A 16886-nucleotide genomic window follows, 5' to 3' on the forward strand; every position below is an offset into this window, starting at 1 on the left:
GGTTTATCTGAGTCACGAGAAAAACCAAACTGAGCAATTAATGGGCAGGGTTCAAAATTAATCTTGAAAATTGTTGAGAGTTTGAAAAATCTCTTTCCAGAATCTCTCAAAATTTGGGCATTCCCAAAAGAAATGAATCAGAGGACCTTTGAAAATTTTACATTTCTCGCAGAATGAATCAATATCTACATGAAATGAAATAATACAAGTTTGAACATTATGAGTTCAATGCACCACCTTAAGTTATAAGTAGCAATGTCTAGCACAAAGTGAGCAATCATTAATTAACTGAGAGTATAATCTGAAAAAGTTACATTCAAGTCTCGTTCCCAATCTCTCTTGTTTCTAGCCATGGAAACTAAATTTGTCCAATAAATTATTGTAAATACATACTATTAATCCACCATGAAAATAAAATCATATATTAAAATCAGATCAAGAATCTTAGTGTTAGAAGCTTGGACTGAACAAAATGTCTAATTTGTAAATAACTGAAAAAATGCCCATGGGAAAGATTAAATTTAGCTGATAATTGTTCGAAAGAGCCAAAATTATTTTGAATAAAAAGGTCCTTGAAACATTGAATACCTTTTCTATGTCATTCCTTGAAACCTGCATTCAACTAAGATGGATGAAAAAGATGATTATCTATAATTGGACTGACCAGTGAAAAAAAATTTCCTACAGATTTTCTTGTTTAACTCAATTTAAACATGTTTCATTTGTAAGCTTAACCATTTCCATTACTGTATTATTGCAGGGACATGCTTGGGTAATATGGCTCTGTTGTTCCACAATACAGAAATAATACATTTTATTCCTGCTCTGGTTTTGCTCAGGTATTGAAATCATGTGTATTTACAAATATGGGTCAATGGTGAGTATGTTTTTAGTTTTGATAAATTTATAGCAGATCTACCCATGATTTATGAAGGAAAGAACTGAAATATTGATCTTTGTACTAGCTATATTAAACCAGCTGCACTATTTTCAACCTGTTCCAATGCATAGTGTGCATTTGTGTCCACTTTATTAACTTTTGGCAATGTCACAATCAAAACTCATGCAGAAAAAAGACTAACAATATTAAATTGGTTATTAAGTGACTCGCATAGCTAAACAAAAAACACATGCTGAAAAAAAACCTCCCACATCGATTGGCAAAGATGACTAAACATATGAGCTTTAGCAAGGCTTTCTGAGAATCAATTCAATTCAGTTAAACACTGTTTTAACAGGAGCAGAGATCATTGGAATAGTTGGAATCCCAAATTACTAATGGAATTTTTAAAAATCTTGTTTTCTTTTTTCAGTCAACCTACTTATAATTCCTCAATTAGTAAAACATTGCTGAGGATTTTGTGGCATTGTGAGTGAAATAAGGTTAAGGTATTTATCCTGCTCAAGACCATATTGCTGTTCAATATATCAGGGATATGGGATAAGGCATGTAATTTCAAATGTGTGCCTTTTTCCATCATTCAAGTATTTTCAAACTTCTGCCAGGCAATAATGAGCATATTGTCATGTATGTTGTAAAGTATAAATATGCACCAAGATTCTTACTTGCTGCAGCCAAACAGGTACTTCATGAAAAACTACAATAGATTACATTAAATTGAATTAACCAATATAAATACAAAAGTATATTCACAGTTACCATATTGCAAGGAATAAAAGTGTTCCAATAGTCCAATCAGTCCATTTTTTGTGTCGGAGCAGTCCAAGATTTGTGTAACAAGGGGAGGTTCAAGAATCTGATAGCTATTGGAAAAAAAGTGTTCTTTTTAAATATAATTTTTTTATTTTTCACACTATGAACCATATCAACCAAAATATATACAAACGTTTCTCATTTAATATACACAGTGGCATTTTCTCCCTTTTTCCCCCCCCTTTCCTTCACTCCCCTCTTCCCACCCCCCTCCAAAACCCATAAATATTCAACATATACAATAAAACCATAAAACAATATCTTCACACAAAGGAAAATAAACAAGAAAAATGCATCATCTATTTGTTACACACTGAATCAAGTTGTTTTGTCGTCTTATCATTTTAGGGGATGGAGGTCTAAGGCAAGCTCTCTCTGTTATGTTCCATGTATGGTTCCCAAATTTGTTCAAACAATGTGACTTTACTTTTTAAATTATATGTTATTTTTCCCAATGGAATACATTTATTCATTTCCATGTACCATTGTTATATTCTCATGCTCCCTTCCATTTTCCAAATTAACATTATACACTTTTTTGCTACTGCTAAGGCTATCATAATGAATCTTTTATGCACTTTATCCAATTTGAGACCTAATTCATTACTTTTTATGTTACTTAATAGAAAGATCTCTGGATTTTTTGTAATGTTATTTTTTCAATGTTATTTTTTCTGATTTTATTTAATATCTGATTTAGATCTTCCCAAAATGTATTGTATTTGTAATACATTGCAATACATTGTAAATGTATTGCCCAAATTGTATGTATTGTTGTTCCCATTTCCTTCTTACAGCGAAAACATCTATCTGATGATGTTGGATCCCATTCTTTTAATTTTTGAGGAGTGATATATAGCCTGTGTGTGATAGTACAGACCTATCACCAATGTATATAGTTACAGTATCTAGACTGTGCTCACAGCGATTGGCTGAGAGCTTAGCCACACCTACTGTCTGGGCCTTAAAGGGTTGTGTCCCTAGCCATGTCAGATCATTCCAGACTGGTCGGCCACCCGTGAAGAGCTCCTGTCTTTTGCTAATAAAAGCCTTGGTTTGGATCAACAAGTCTTTGGTTCTTTCGACGAGCTCCACAGTGTGTAACCAATTATACTGTATCATGCGTAATCTTGTGTTTATTGTATTCTTCATAGTTCCGGAACATAACTTTTCCCATGTTTCATTCTTTATCTTTATGTTTAAATCCTTTTCCCACTTTTGTTTGGGTTTATAGCTTATTTCATCATTTTCCTTATCTTGCAGCTTAATGTACGTGTTCGTTATAAATCTTTTAATTAACATTGTGTCTGTAATCACATATTCAAAGAAAGATGCTTCCTTCAGGTAATCTCGGTCTGTTTCCCAATTTATCCTTTAAAAAAGCTTTCAGTTGGTAATATTGAAACATTGTACCATGAGTTATTCCATATTTGAACTTCAACTGTTCAAATGTTAATAAATTATTTCCAAAAAAAAAACCAATTTTCTATTCTTTTGATTCCTTTTCTCTTTCATTCTCTAAAGGAAAGGTTATCTATTGTAAAAGGGTTTTGTGTCAATAACAATTTTGATATTTGGTCATTCGTTTTTTTCCTTTCTAAGTGGATCTTCTTCCTTATATTAAGTAAATGATGCAATACTGGTGAGCTTTTATATTGCACCAGCTTTTCATCCTATTTATAAACTATATGTTCCGGTACCTTCTTCCCTATTTTATCTAGTTCTATCTTAGTCCAGTCTGGTTTTTCCCTTGTCTGGTAAAAGTCTGATGAATACCTTAATTGTGCGGCTCTATAATAATTTTTAAAGTTTGGCAAACCACCTTGGTTATACCTCTCTGTTAATTTATCTAATGCTACCCTTTCCACAATTTACCCCCTTTCCACAAGAATTTCCTTATTATTCTCTTTAGTTCATTAAAGAATTTCTCTGTTAAGGGAATTGGTAATGATTGAAATAAGTACTGTATCCTTGGGAACACATTCATTTTAATGCAATTTACCCTCCCTCTCAAAGTTTGCGGTAATGCTTTCCAATGTTCTAAGTCTTCCTGCAATTTCTTTATTAGTGGCTGATAATTTAGTATGTACAAGTGGCTTAAGTTATTATCTAACCTGATACCTAGGTATCGAATTGCTTGTGCTTGCCATTTAAATGGTGATTCTTTTTTAAATTCTGTATAATCTGCGTTACTCATTGGCATCACTTCACTTTTATTTGCATTGATCTTATACCCCAATATTTCTCTGTATTCCTTCAGTTTCTTATGTAATTCTTTTATTGATATTTCTGGTTCTGTTAGGTATACTATGATGTCATCTGCAAATAAGCTGATTTTATCCTCCTTCTCCTTTATTTTTATCCCTTTAATTTATTTTCTGTTCTTATCAGTACTGCCAATGGTTCTATTGCTAAGGCAAACAATGAGGGGGATAATGGCCATCCCTGTCTAATTGACCGACTTAATTTAAATTGGCTTGATACCTTCGCCAATGGTCCATTATACAATGCTTTAATCCAATTAATATATTTTTCTGGTAGATTGAACCTCTGTAATACTTTAAATAAATAGTTCCACTCTACTCTGTCAAAGGCTTTTTCTGCATCTAAATCAACAGCCATTGTTGGTTTCTTAATTCCTTGAACTGCATGAATTAGATTAATAAGTTTACAGACATTATCTGCTGTTTGTCTTTTCTTAATAAATCCAGTTTGATCTTGTTTTACTATTTTTGGTACACAATCAGCCAATCTGTTTGCTAATAATTTTGCTATTATCATATAATCTGAGTTAAGTAGTGATATTGGTCTATATGATCCTCGTGTTAATGGATCCTTCCCCATCTTTGGTATGACTGTAATTATTGCTGTCTTACACGAATCTAGCAAGTTTTGTGTTTCTTCTATCGGTTCATTACTTCCAGGAGAGGAGGAATTAATAACTCTTTAAATGTTTTATAGAATTCTATTGGAAATCCATCCTCTCACATTGACAAGTCACATTGTTTGGCAGCTTTTTTAATATATCCTGTACTTCCTCTATTTCAAATGGTTTTATCAGTTTGTTTTGTTCTTCTTGCAATTTCGGCAGTTCAATTTTAGGTAAAAACTCTTCAATTTTATCATCTTTCCCTTCGTTCTCAGTTTGGTATAATTGTTCATAAAATTCCTTAAAGTTCTCATTAATCTCTATTGGGTTATATGTAATTTGTTTGACCTTTTACCTTGTGCCAATACAGTTCTTTTAGCTTGTTCTGTTTTAAGTTGCCAGGCTAATATTTTATGTGTTTTTTCTCCCAGTTCGTAATACTTTTGCTTTGTTTTCATTATGTTCTTCTCCACCTTATACGTTTGTAATGTTTCAGATTTTATTTTTTTGTCCGCCAATTTACTCCTTTTCGTTATATCATCCCTTTTTACTAGTTCCTTTTCTGTACTTACTATCTCCCTTTCCAACTGCTCTATTTCCCGATTGTAGTCCTTTTTCATCTTGGTTACATAACTTATTATCTGCCATCTTTGATGATGTGACAAGCAGGCTAGATAGGGGAATACAGTAACCATAATACCATTTACTGCACAGAAACAGGCCAGTTCGGCCCTACTAGTCCGTGCTGAACATCTTCTCCCACCCAGTCCCACTAACCTGCATTCAGCCCATAACCCTCCACACCTATCCTGTCCATATATCTATCCAACATTTCCTTAATGAAGGCTTTCATTGCATCCCATAATATAAATTTGTTTTTCACTGATCCTGTGTTTATTTCAAAATATGTTTTAATTTGGCATTCAATAAATTCTCTAAAATCCTGCCTTTTAAGTAGCATGGAATTTAACCTCCATCTATTTGTTCTTGGTGGGATGTCTTTTTATTGCTAATAACAGGGGTGAATGATCAGTAGTCTAGCTTTGTACTCAGTTTTCCTAACTCTCCCTTGAATATGGGCTGACAACAAAAACATATCAATCCTTGAGTATCTTTTATGTCTTCTCAAATAATATGAATATTCCTTCTCTCTTGGATGTTGCCTCTTCCATATATCCATAAGTTTCATTTCCTGCATTGATTTAACCATAAATTTGGCTAGTTTATTCTTTTTGCTTGTATTTTGTCCAGTTTTATCCAACATTGGATCCAAATTAAGATTAAAATCCCCTCCTATCAATATATTTCCTTGTGTGTCTGCAATCTTCAAAAAAAATATCCTGCATAAACTTTTGATCCTCCTCATTAGGTGCATATATATTGAGCAAATTCCAAGATTCTGAGTATATCTAACACTTTATCATTACATACATCCCTGCTGGATCTATTATTTCCTCAACTATTTTGATTGGTACATTTTTGTTAATTAATATGGCTGCACCTCAAGCTTTTGAATTATATGATGCTGCCGCTACGTGTCCTATCCAGTCTCTCTTTAATTTGTTATGTTCCACTTCAGTTAGATGTGTTTCCTGCACAAATGCTATATCTATTTTTTCTTTTTTCAGTAAATTTAATAGCCTCTTCCTTTTGATTTGGTTATGTATTCCATTAATGTTTATACTCATATAGTTCAACGTGGCCATCTTATATCTTGTTTACACCTCTTTTTCGCTTCCTCACCATCTCCACCCCCCTTTTTTCCCATTTTCATCTCTCAGTTTTCCCTTTTTAAACTCAATGTCTGACAACACACTTTAAACATAAAATACTCCAACAATACCCACACCCAATATTACCTTAACCCCAAATGACCTCTCTGAGTTGCCCCTTATCCCTTGCAGGGCAACCACAATTCCTCTCAATTTGGATTGCGATCTTGCTCGCAAGCGTCAACTGATTTCGCAGTGACAGTTATTCTCTTCCCCCCCCCCCCGAAAACACTTTTTTTTTAAACACATAAAACAAAGCTCTCCCTTTTTTCCCCTTCCTTCCTTCCCCTCTCTTTTCCCTCTTTAGTTCTTTACATATACATTGCTTTTACATCTTTATATATACTTTATCACCTTTCTTCATTCTTACTACATCTCTTCATCTCTCCTTCTATCCTGCAAACGCTCTGCGAATTCTTGTGCTTCCTCTGGTGCCGAGAACAGTCTGTTTTGCTCCCCAGGTATAAATATTTTAAGCACAGCTGGATGTATTAACATGAATTTATAACCTTTTTTTTCCATAGAATCGATTTTGCTGTATTAAACTCTTTCCTTTTCTTTAAGAATTCAAAACTTATGTCTGGGTAAAAAAATATTTTTTTACCCTTGTATTCCAATGGTTTATTATCTTCTCTAACTTTATTTCTTGCCCACTCCAGTATATTTTCTCTTGTCATATATCTCAAAAATGTTATTAAGATGGATCTTGGTTTTTGATGTGTCTGTGATTTCAGAGCTAATGCTGTGTGGCCTTTCTATTTTCATTTCTTCCTGGATTTCTGTCATTCCCAGGACCTTCGGGATCCATCCTTTTATAAATTCCTTCATGTCTGTGCCTTCTTCACCCTCCTTCAGGCCCACTATTTTTATGTTGTTTCACCTACTATAATTTTCCAACATATCAATTTTCTGAGATGACAACTCTTGTGTCTCTTTAATTTTTTTGGTCACTTTCTTCCAATTTTCCTCGTCATTTACTTTCATTTCTACAGCCATTTCTCATTCTTCCACATTTTCTACTCTTTTCCCTATTTCTGAAATGACCTGTTCTAAAATTTGCATTTTATCTTCTGTTCTTTTTATTTTTCTTTTAATTGCACTAAATTCTAATGAAACCATTCTTTTAATGCTCTCATTTGTTCTTCAAAAAAGGCTTTATCTATATTCTGTCCATCTATTTTAGCTTCTGTTTCTCTGTGAAGATCTTGGTCTTCTTCTTCCTCTTCTCTCGGGCCTCCTGCTGCTGCTCCTCTTGCCGTTCACCCCGTCAACTTTCTTCCTTGCGCATGCGCAGTTGGGCACTTTTGTTTGGCTCAGAGAGGCATTTTTGCAGTCCACTGGTTGGGGAGTCATGACTCAGTGGGGCCGGCACCAACCTCGGAGATCGGGGGCTCTTCTCCATCACGGCTCCCTGTTCCTTCATGCAGGTAAGGCCTTCTTTCTTTTCTGGTGACTTCTCTTCTTTTTTCCCTGTTGTTTTTACTTTTTCCTTCTTGAGTGCCATCTTCTTTCTCTTCTCTGCAACTTTATCTTCTATTTGTTATGCTTTGTCTTTTCTTGATTTTTTTTCTTTTTTTCTGGAGAGGACTGATTTTACCCAACCGGCCACTACTCCATCACGTGACTTCTCCGTAAAGAAAGTGATCTTGAAGCTGGAGGTGCTGGTCTTCAGGCTTCTGAACCTTCTATCCCAAGGCAGCAGTAAGAAGAGGTTAAGACCAGGGTGATGGGGTCCTTTTATATTGTTGGTTGCCAATTTGAAGCCAACCCTCACATTCATGTCTTCAATTATTAATATTTTTTAAATATTTTACTTTGTTCTATGCTATTTATAGTGCCATGAATCTTTGTGTGATTTGGTTATTGCAGTACTCAGGACTTGCTATTTAATTAAACAAGTTTAGATTACCAGTCTTTTCAGTTCATCTCCATTTAAAGATCTGGACATACTGTAATTTGCCTACCGCCACAATCACTCCATAGCAGATGCATATAACTGGGGCACTTCATCAACTACAACTCAAATCTCAACACTATCATACCCTCCTACTGGTCAACAAGCTCCAAAACATGGGCCTCTGCACCCAGTTCTGCAACTGAATCCTTGATTTCTTCATCCGAAGTCCACAGTCAGTATGAATCGTCTTCTCCTCACTGACAACGAACACAAGTACACCTCAAGGATGCATGCTTAGCACACTATTCTTCTCACTCTACACCCAGGACTATGTGGCTAGCTTCAAATCAAATGCCATCTACAAATTTGGTATGACACCATGGACATCGGCAGAATCAGAATGCAATGAGGAAATGTACAGGAGTGGGATAGATCAGCTAGACGAATGGTGTAATAAACTTGCACTCAACACTAGCAAAATTAAAGAACTGATTATGGACTTAAGGAGGAAATTAGGACAGTACGAACCAGTCCCCATCGAGGGGCCAGCAGTGGAGAGGGTTAAGAATTTCACATTCCTGGATGTCAGCATTTCTGAGGATCAGTCCTGGGGCCTCCACATCAATGCAATCATGAAGATTCTCAGCAGCTATACTTCATGAGGAGCTTGAGGAGACTTGGTATGTCAGCAAAGATTCAAAAAAATTTTAACAGGTGTACTGTGAAGAGTATTCTGTCTGGTTGCATCACCATCTGGTCTTTTTTGGTCTTTGGTTTGGCTTCGCGGATGAAGATTTATGGAGGGGGTAAATGTCCACGTCAGCTGCAGGCTCGATTGTGGCTGACAAGCCCGATGCGGGACAGGCAGACATGGTTGCAGCGGTTGCAGGGGAAAATTGGTTGGTTGGGTTTGGGTGTTGGGTTTTTCCTCCTTTGTCTTTTGTCAGTGAGGTGGGCTCTGCGGTCTTCTTCAAAGAAGGTTGCTGCCCGCCGAACTGTGAGGCGCCAAGATGCTCGGTTTGAGGTGATATCAGCCCACTGGCGGTGGTCAATGTGACAGGCACCAAGAGATTTCTTTAGGCAGTCCTTGTACCTCTTCTTTGGTGCACCTCTGTCACGGTGGCCAGTGGAGAGCTCGCCATATAACACGATCTTGGGAAGGCGATGGTCCTCCATTCTGGAGACGTGACCCACCCAGCGCAGCTGGATCTTCAGCAGCGTGGACTCGATGCTGTCGGCCTCTGCCATCTCGAGTACTTCGATGTTAGGGATGAAGGCGCTCCAATGAATGTTGAGGATGGAGCGGAGACAACGCTGGTGGAAGCGTTCTAGGAGCCGTAGGTGATGCCGGTAGAGGACCCATGATTCGGAGCCGAACAGGAGTGTGGGTATGACAACGGCTCTGTATACGCTTATCTTTGTGAGGTTTTTCAGTTGGTTGTTTTTCCAGACTCTTTTGTGTAGTCTTCCAAAGGCGCTATTTGCCTTGGCGAGTTTGTTGTCTATCTCGTTGTCGATCCTTGCATCTGATGAAATGGTGCAGCCGAGATAGGTAAACTGGTTGACCGTTTTGAGTTTTGTGTGCCCGATGGAGATGTGGGGGGGGGGGGCTGGTAGTCATGGTGGGGAGCTGGCTGATGGAGGACCTCCATTTTCTTCAGGCTGACTTCCAGGCCAAACATCTTGGCAGTTTCCGCAAAACAGAACGTCAAGCGCTGAAGAGTTGGCACTGAATGGGCAACTAAAGCGGCATCGTCTGCAAAGAGTAGTTCACGGACAAGTTTCTCTTGTGTCTTGGTGCGAGCTTGCAGGCGCCTCAGATTGAAGAGGCTGCCATCCGTGCGGTACCGGATGTAAACAGCGTCTTCATTGTTGAGGTCTTTCATGGCTTGGTTCAGCATCATGCTGAAGAAGATTGAAAAGAGGGTTGGTGCGAGAACACAGCCTTGCTTCACACCATTGTTAATGGAGAAGGGTTCAGAGAGCTCATTGCTGTATCTGACCCAACCTTGTTGGTTTTCGTGCAGTTGGATAATCATGTTGAGGAACTTTGGGGGACATCCGATGCGCAGGTGTGTGTGATGTATATTTAAGATTAGAAAAATTTTTTGGATCACAATCCAATCACACGGGTCGCAGGCAATTCTTGTACTCTGCACAGAAGTTAGCATTAATAAAGTTCACCAGCCTGTGGTGCTTAACAGTCAAATGGTTACCATTCAGGAGGGTTCTTGCTGGTTTTCAGAGAGAGATTCCTTTTCCAGGACATCCGCAACTGATTCCTTCTCAATCAGTCTTGCTGTCTAAACTTGTCCCTTTCAGGGTTCTCCAGATGATCCTCTTTCTTTCAGGTCACCTTTCACACCACCAGTCTCCTCCTTTGACCAGGCAGCCTTCCAAAGTTTGCAAGCTTTGTCCTTTTGGAACTGATTTCTGTCTCCTCTCTGTTTCACACCCTCCCTCTCTGAGAGCAAAAGTCTTCTCTGCCAGCAAAGATCACATGCTCTCCCAGGCAAGCTGCTGTCAATACTTGGTTGCCTCCTGCAAAAAGCATTCTGCAAATGTCCTGCAAATATTATGTTTTAAAATGTGTGTGCAAGCTGCTCTAACAATTCCTCCCAAACCACCTCTACATACTCAGTCACAGTCTTTACTTCCTATGGACACTCCATGTCCTGCTGAGTTCCTCCAGCATTTTTGTGCTATAAACAGTGAGTGAATGTTATGGGTGTAAAGTAGAAACCAAGTAACTTACTCAAAACTGTTCCATTATTTCAATGAGCATACATTAAATCACTGAAACCACAGCTCCAAATGCATCCTGATAAAACATTTGCCATCTCCAGTCTCTTCTGTAATAAGCTAAATATTGGAAATAGTGGATCACACAGGTTTTATGGGAAAATAACTATACTAATACTTTTTTTGACTCAAGTATTTAGATAGAGTATTTTTTTCCTGACTTAATAGTCAATTTGGGGAGAGTATTCTTTCTTGCATAATTCTCTGTTTTAAACCAGTCCTTCCTTGATGTAGTAATTTTGTATGGTTTCTGCCTGTTGACCAACTCTTAAACGATTAGAATAATTTTTATTTCAGTATGTACCCTTTGAGGATTCTTGGAAAAGCACGATTAAATTATGCTCAATCTTTCCTTCAGAGAAAGACTTCTTCAGAAGAAAAAGACTTCTTCAGAGAAAGACTCATGAGTAGTTTATACTGTAATGTTCCAAGTGAATCTCAACCCAGTTTGGTAATAATTCAGTGCCACATCCTTGATTTTGGATCAACACCCTGAGGCAGGTCTTGGCATACTGTGTGCCCTCTTCATGACCTTTTCCGTATCAAACCCCCACTTTGCAGTTATAAGTATTTGCTTCAAGAATTCAGTTGTTCCATTGTATTATCATTTATGAATTTTGGTTAATTCGGGTAATTTTAGGGTATGATATTTTTTTCCCAAACAATATATTTTTCAACTTTATGGTACATACTTGGCAAATGTGGACTTCCTCCTAAAATTTTCCATGTAAGTAAAGACACTAAAGTGAAATGTATATGCTGAAATATTAAAGCTGTTTTCTTTATTTGTCAGTCTATGTCCTTTGACGCTCACAGTCTGACTGTTCCTATTATCCGTTGGTTGGGTCTACTTCCATCTGACATTCAAAGGTTAGTCGTGAGGCTAAATGACTTGGGCTAAGTTTTGGTGCAAGATAACAATAGTCTGATTAATATGATACAGTTAGTCTAATTTATGTAAATCCATTTATACCTTGTGCTCCTCTAGCAGGCTGACTCATACCCTGCAAATACACTTTTCTTCTGAACTAATGGCACAGCAAGTTGTCACAATCAAGAACCTTGTATATAACCTTCATTTTCTGAGAAATTGTGTTCCGTGGCTTTCTTAAGACAAAAGTGAACTGTTCAGCCCATTGAGTTTATGCTAATTCACAGAGGATTCCCACCAGTCCATTTCCCCTCTTATTTCCACATAATAACTGCACCATCTATACTTGGAGCAGTTTACAGTTGCGATTGAACTGACCAGGATGTGGGAGGGAACAGGTGTCCAAAGGAAAAATAAACACAGCATCCAAGATCTGGATTGAATTGTGGCCACAATTCCAGGAATGGCATGGAAGCAATACTGACTGCTGAGCCACTGTCCTGCTTATATCATGCATTTTTCCAACTAGCCTCATTTTCAACTTTTCCATTAGTTGACATTTGTTATTATTTTCTACCATTTGTTCTTCTTACCAGAAATTATCTGCAATATTACAAAGGTAGGTCCTTTTCCCCTGGAATTCCTCCCTTCTAATGTCAACCTTCTGACTTTATACATCCTCTTGCTGTCTTGATAGCAGAAGCATATTTCACTTACCTGACCTGCAAGAGACAGATTGGTGGGAAGATAGGGGTTTTAGAAAGTTAGGGAGTTATCAAGAAGGATGAGAGATGGATAGAGTAGTGAGGGATGACACATGAAAATCCTGATGCACACTATTCCTCTCCCCCTCCCCATCATCCCTCACCCATTTCCACTTCCCTCTGTTTCTTTCCCACTACCCCTATCTCACTCAAACCTGGGCAAGAACTGTCTATCTTCTCTCCAATCTCCCCCATGGGTTTCTTTCTGAACCTGGTTACCCAGGGCACATCCATATCTGCTGGATTGATATTGAAGGTCTAGAACACTTACTACTGCTGTCCATGGAGTACAAGTAAGAGTGCAAGTTTCAGCTTTCTGGGCAGCAAGTTTTCCCATTCACTGTTCTGTTCCAGGATGCACAACTCATTGTGAAGGATGCTGGGCATTTTTCAGATCAGCAAACTCCAAGACCTGGGACTCAACACCCCACTGTGTAATTGGATTAAACAGCCCCATAAAAAGGAGGAAGGTCCTGGCACACTTTAAAAATCTGAAAGCAGACATAATATTTTTACAGGAAACATATTTCATGAAAAGGGAATATGACAAACTTAAAAGGCACAGGAAGGGGCAGGTATTCTCCTCCTCCTCCTCCTCCTTTGGTTCCAAAGCTAAGGGGGTAGCCAACGAGATAGACAACAGACTCGCCAAGGCAAATAGCGCCTTTAGAAGACTACACAAAAGAGTCTAGAAAAACAACCAACTGAAAAACCACACAAAGATAAGCGTATACAGAGCCGTTGTCATACCCACACTCCTGTTCGGCTCCGAATCAAGGGTCCTCTACCGGCATCACTTACGGCTCCTAAACGCTTCCACCAGCATTGTCTCTGCTCCATCCTCAACATTCATTGGAGCGACTTCATCCCTAACATCGAAGTACTCGAGATGGCAGAGGCCGACAGCATCGAATCCACACTGTTGAAGATCTAACTGCGCTGGGTAAGTCACGTCTCCAGAATGGAGGACCATCGCCTTCCCAAGATCGTGTTATATAGCGAGCTCTCCACTGGCCATTGTGTCAGAGGTGCACCAAAGAAGAGGTACAAGGACTGCCTAAAGAAATCTCTTGGTGCCTGCCACATTGACCACCGCCAGTGGGCTGATATCGCCTCAAACCGTGCATCTTGGCGCCTCACAGTTTGGCGGGCTGCAACCTCCTTTGAAGAAGAACGCAGAGCCCACCTCACTGACAAAAGACAAAGGATGAAAAACCCAACCCCAACCAACCAATTTACCACTGCAACCGTGTCTGCCTGTCCCGCATCGGACTTGTCAGCCACAAACGAGCCTGCAGCTGACGTGGACATTTACCCCTCCATAAATCTTCATCCGCGAAGCCAAGCCAAAGAAGAAGCCACTTTAGTACACAAAAGGATTCCGGTGAGTGGTGAGGCTACAGAGCTGGCCGGGAGATTTGTAATGGTGAACTGCCATCTATACTCAGAACCATGGGCACTACTAAACCTCTATGCATCAAATTTTCATGATAGTAGTTTATGCAAAATGCTTTCTAAGGGCAGCAGAGGGAAAACAGAATACATTAATGGATGAAGATCTAAATTTTTGCGTGGACCCCATTCTAGATATGACAACAAAGACATCAGTGAGGTCAAAAGTGGTGAAAACAACTCTGGTCTATGTGAAAGAATTAAACTTCATAGACATATGGAGACAGAGGAATCCACAGGCCAGGAACTATTCCATTTACTCGAAACCCCATGATTTTCACACCGGAATTGACCACTTCTTGATGGCTACCCAGTTAAAGAGGATACTCCTTGAGTCAGAATACTTAGTAAGACTAGTATCAGATCACTCACTGCTAACTCTACAGATAACAGTACCTGAAAAGCAGGCAAATGCATATAGATGGTGCATTAATGCTACATTGTTGAGAAATTCAGTAAGAAGACAAATTGCCCTGTTCTGTGAAATGAACTGTCCCTCAATGGAGAACAATTTTTTTTACTATGGGATACACTAAAGACCAGCCTAAGGGGGCAAATAATCACATAGACCAAGGGTGTTTTTAAACAAAAAACCCACCTAAGGAACCTGAAGACACTGGAACATGAGATTACAAAATTGGATAAAGATTACCAAAATTTGGGATCAAATAAGAAATATCAGGAATTGGAAAATAAGAAGCTTAAATCTAATACTCTGCAAACATACAGAGTAGAACAAATACTCTTGCAATCCAAGCAAAGATATTTACAAATTAAGTAAAAAAAAACATAAAATATTGGCATGCCAACTGAGAGCAGAGGAAACTCTAAGGATAATTAATGTAGTTCAGTCTGGGCCGACTTGATAACACACAATACAAGAGAAATTAATGACACCTTTAAAATATATTATGAGGAACTGTATAAATCTGAGGCGCCAAGAGAATTGAGGAGTTCTTAGTGAGAATTGAACACCTGAGACTGGCCCAAGAGGACAAGATGGATTTAGATGCCCCACTCTCTAATGAGGAAATTGAACAGGCCTTGGAAACTTTGCAAATAAACAAGTCTCTGGGAGATTATGGCTCCCCCCCCCCCCCCAAGTTCTATAAAGAATTTAAAGATTTACTGATACCAATTGTTAATGGGGGTAGTGAGCCAGGCAGCGGAGATGCAGAGTCTTTTTCAACAGCCATTATTGTGGTAATAACTAAAAAAAACGACTCAACAAAGTCATTCTCGTACAGACCCATATCACTATTAAATACTGACTATAAATTAATAGCCAAGGCAGTGGCCAACAGGTTTGATCGATATCTCCTGAAACTGATAGATCTGGACCAAGTAGGCCTATTAGGAAAAGACACTCGCCAATAACTTAAATAAACTACTCAACATTAGACAAAGCAAGATTCAAGCATTATAGTCACAGTGGATGCAGAAAAGGCCTTTGATCAGCTAGAATGACCTTACCTCTTTCAAGTTCTGGAAAAATTTGGAATGTGAATAATGTTTGTTAACTGGATAAAAAAAATTGTACAATAAACCATGGGCAAAAATCAGTACAAATGGACAAACATCACCAATATCTCCCCTTAGTAGATCCAGTAGGCAGCGATGTCCTCTGTTTCTAGGGCTGTTTGTCCTAGCAATTGAACCATTGGCAGAGGCTATTAGGAAAGATCCGTTGATAAAGGAATTCAAAATGGGTCAATGTGAGCACAAAATAAATTTAATGGCAGATGATGTGTTGTACCTGAAAGACCAGGATGGTCCTTGCCAAGGTTTCTCACCACACTGGAGGACTATGGGCTACAAGGCCAATATAGAAAAAAGTAATATTATGCCATTGAATAAATTTGACCATGAAGAACACCAAAAAAAACAGCAACTTCAGTTGGCAGACAAGAGCTATAAAGTATCTAGGAATCAAGATTGATAATAATCTGGAAAACCTAAATAAACTTAACTACCCCCCTATGCTTGAGAAGATTGAGGGAGACTTGATGACGTGGAGGGACCTGCCCATCACTTTAATGGGAAGGGTCAACTGCATAAAGATGAAGGTGATGCCAGGATTTTAGTACCTCTTCCAATCCTTGCCAATTCCACTCCCACAATCCTTTTTAAAAATGGTGAATGGGAGCATAAGGAAATTTATTTGGAATGGGAAAGTACCCAGAATAGCCCTAAAAAAAACCTGACATGGGACTACAGCCTGGGAGGGCTAAGATTACCTAATTTTAAGAAATATTATCTCGCAGCTCAGTTGAGATTCCTTGCATCCTTCTTTGTGGAGGGGGAATCCACCCACCTGGATGCACATGGGATTGCATGCAATGGGGTAGAGGACGGTGAAGAATTTCATATACAAATGGGACCCCAAATTAATAGCAATAATACCATACAACCCCATACTGAAACACCCGATTAAAATTTGGCACGTGATTAACGAATGCACTGGGGGAAAAAGTAGAAATATTGCCCAATGCATCACTGATTCAAAATCTCCATGAACAAGGGTAATAAAATCTTGGAGATCTGGCACCGACAGGGGATTCAATATCTCAAGGACTGTTATGAAGGGAGGCAACTTATGTCCTTTGAGCAGCTAAGGGGCAAATACGATTTGTCTTATGGAACCTTTCACTGTTTTCTCCAATTAAGATCATTCCTGAGGGACAGGTGGGGCCCTGTAATGACCCTGCCTGCAGCTAGTGAGGTTGAGAGTTTGCTTCATCAGAG

General features: G+C 38.6%; 1 protein-coding gene across 3 annotated transcripts in view; it reads left to right on the forward strand.

The window, feature by feature from the left end:
- The window catches only part of spo11 (SPO11 initiator of meiotic double stranded breaks), a 45916-nt gene that overhangs the window by 21320 nt on the left and 7710 nt on the right, over nt 1-16886 (forward strand). For 2 of the 3 annotated variants that reach the window (XM_069884752.1, XM_069884750.1), the window contains 2 exons: nt 840-877; nt 11848-11924. In XM_069884752.1, the coding sequence (XP_069740853.1) occupies nt 840-877; nt 11848-11924 (115 nt within the window). The remainder of the gene's footprint in view (nt 1-839; nt 878-11847; nt 11925-16886) is intronic. The other variant, XM_069884753.1, reaches the window with a different exon arrangement.

This window comes from Narcine bancroftii, chromosome 6 (assembly GCF_036971445.1).
Source record: "Narcine bancroftii isolate sNarBan1 chromosome 6, sNarBan1.hap1, whole genome shotgun sequence".
NCBI classification, from domain to species: Eukaryota; Metazoa; Chordata; class Chondrichthyes; order Torpediniformes; family Narcinidae; genus Narcine; species Narcine bancroftii.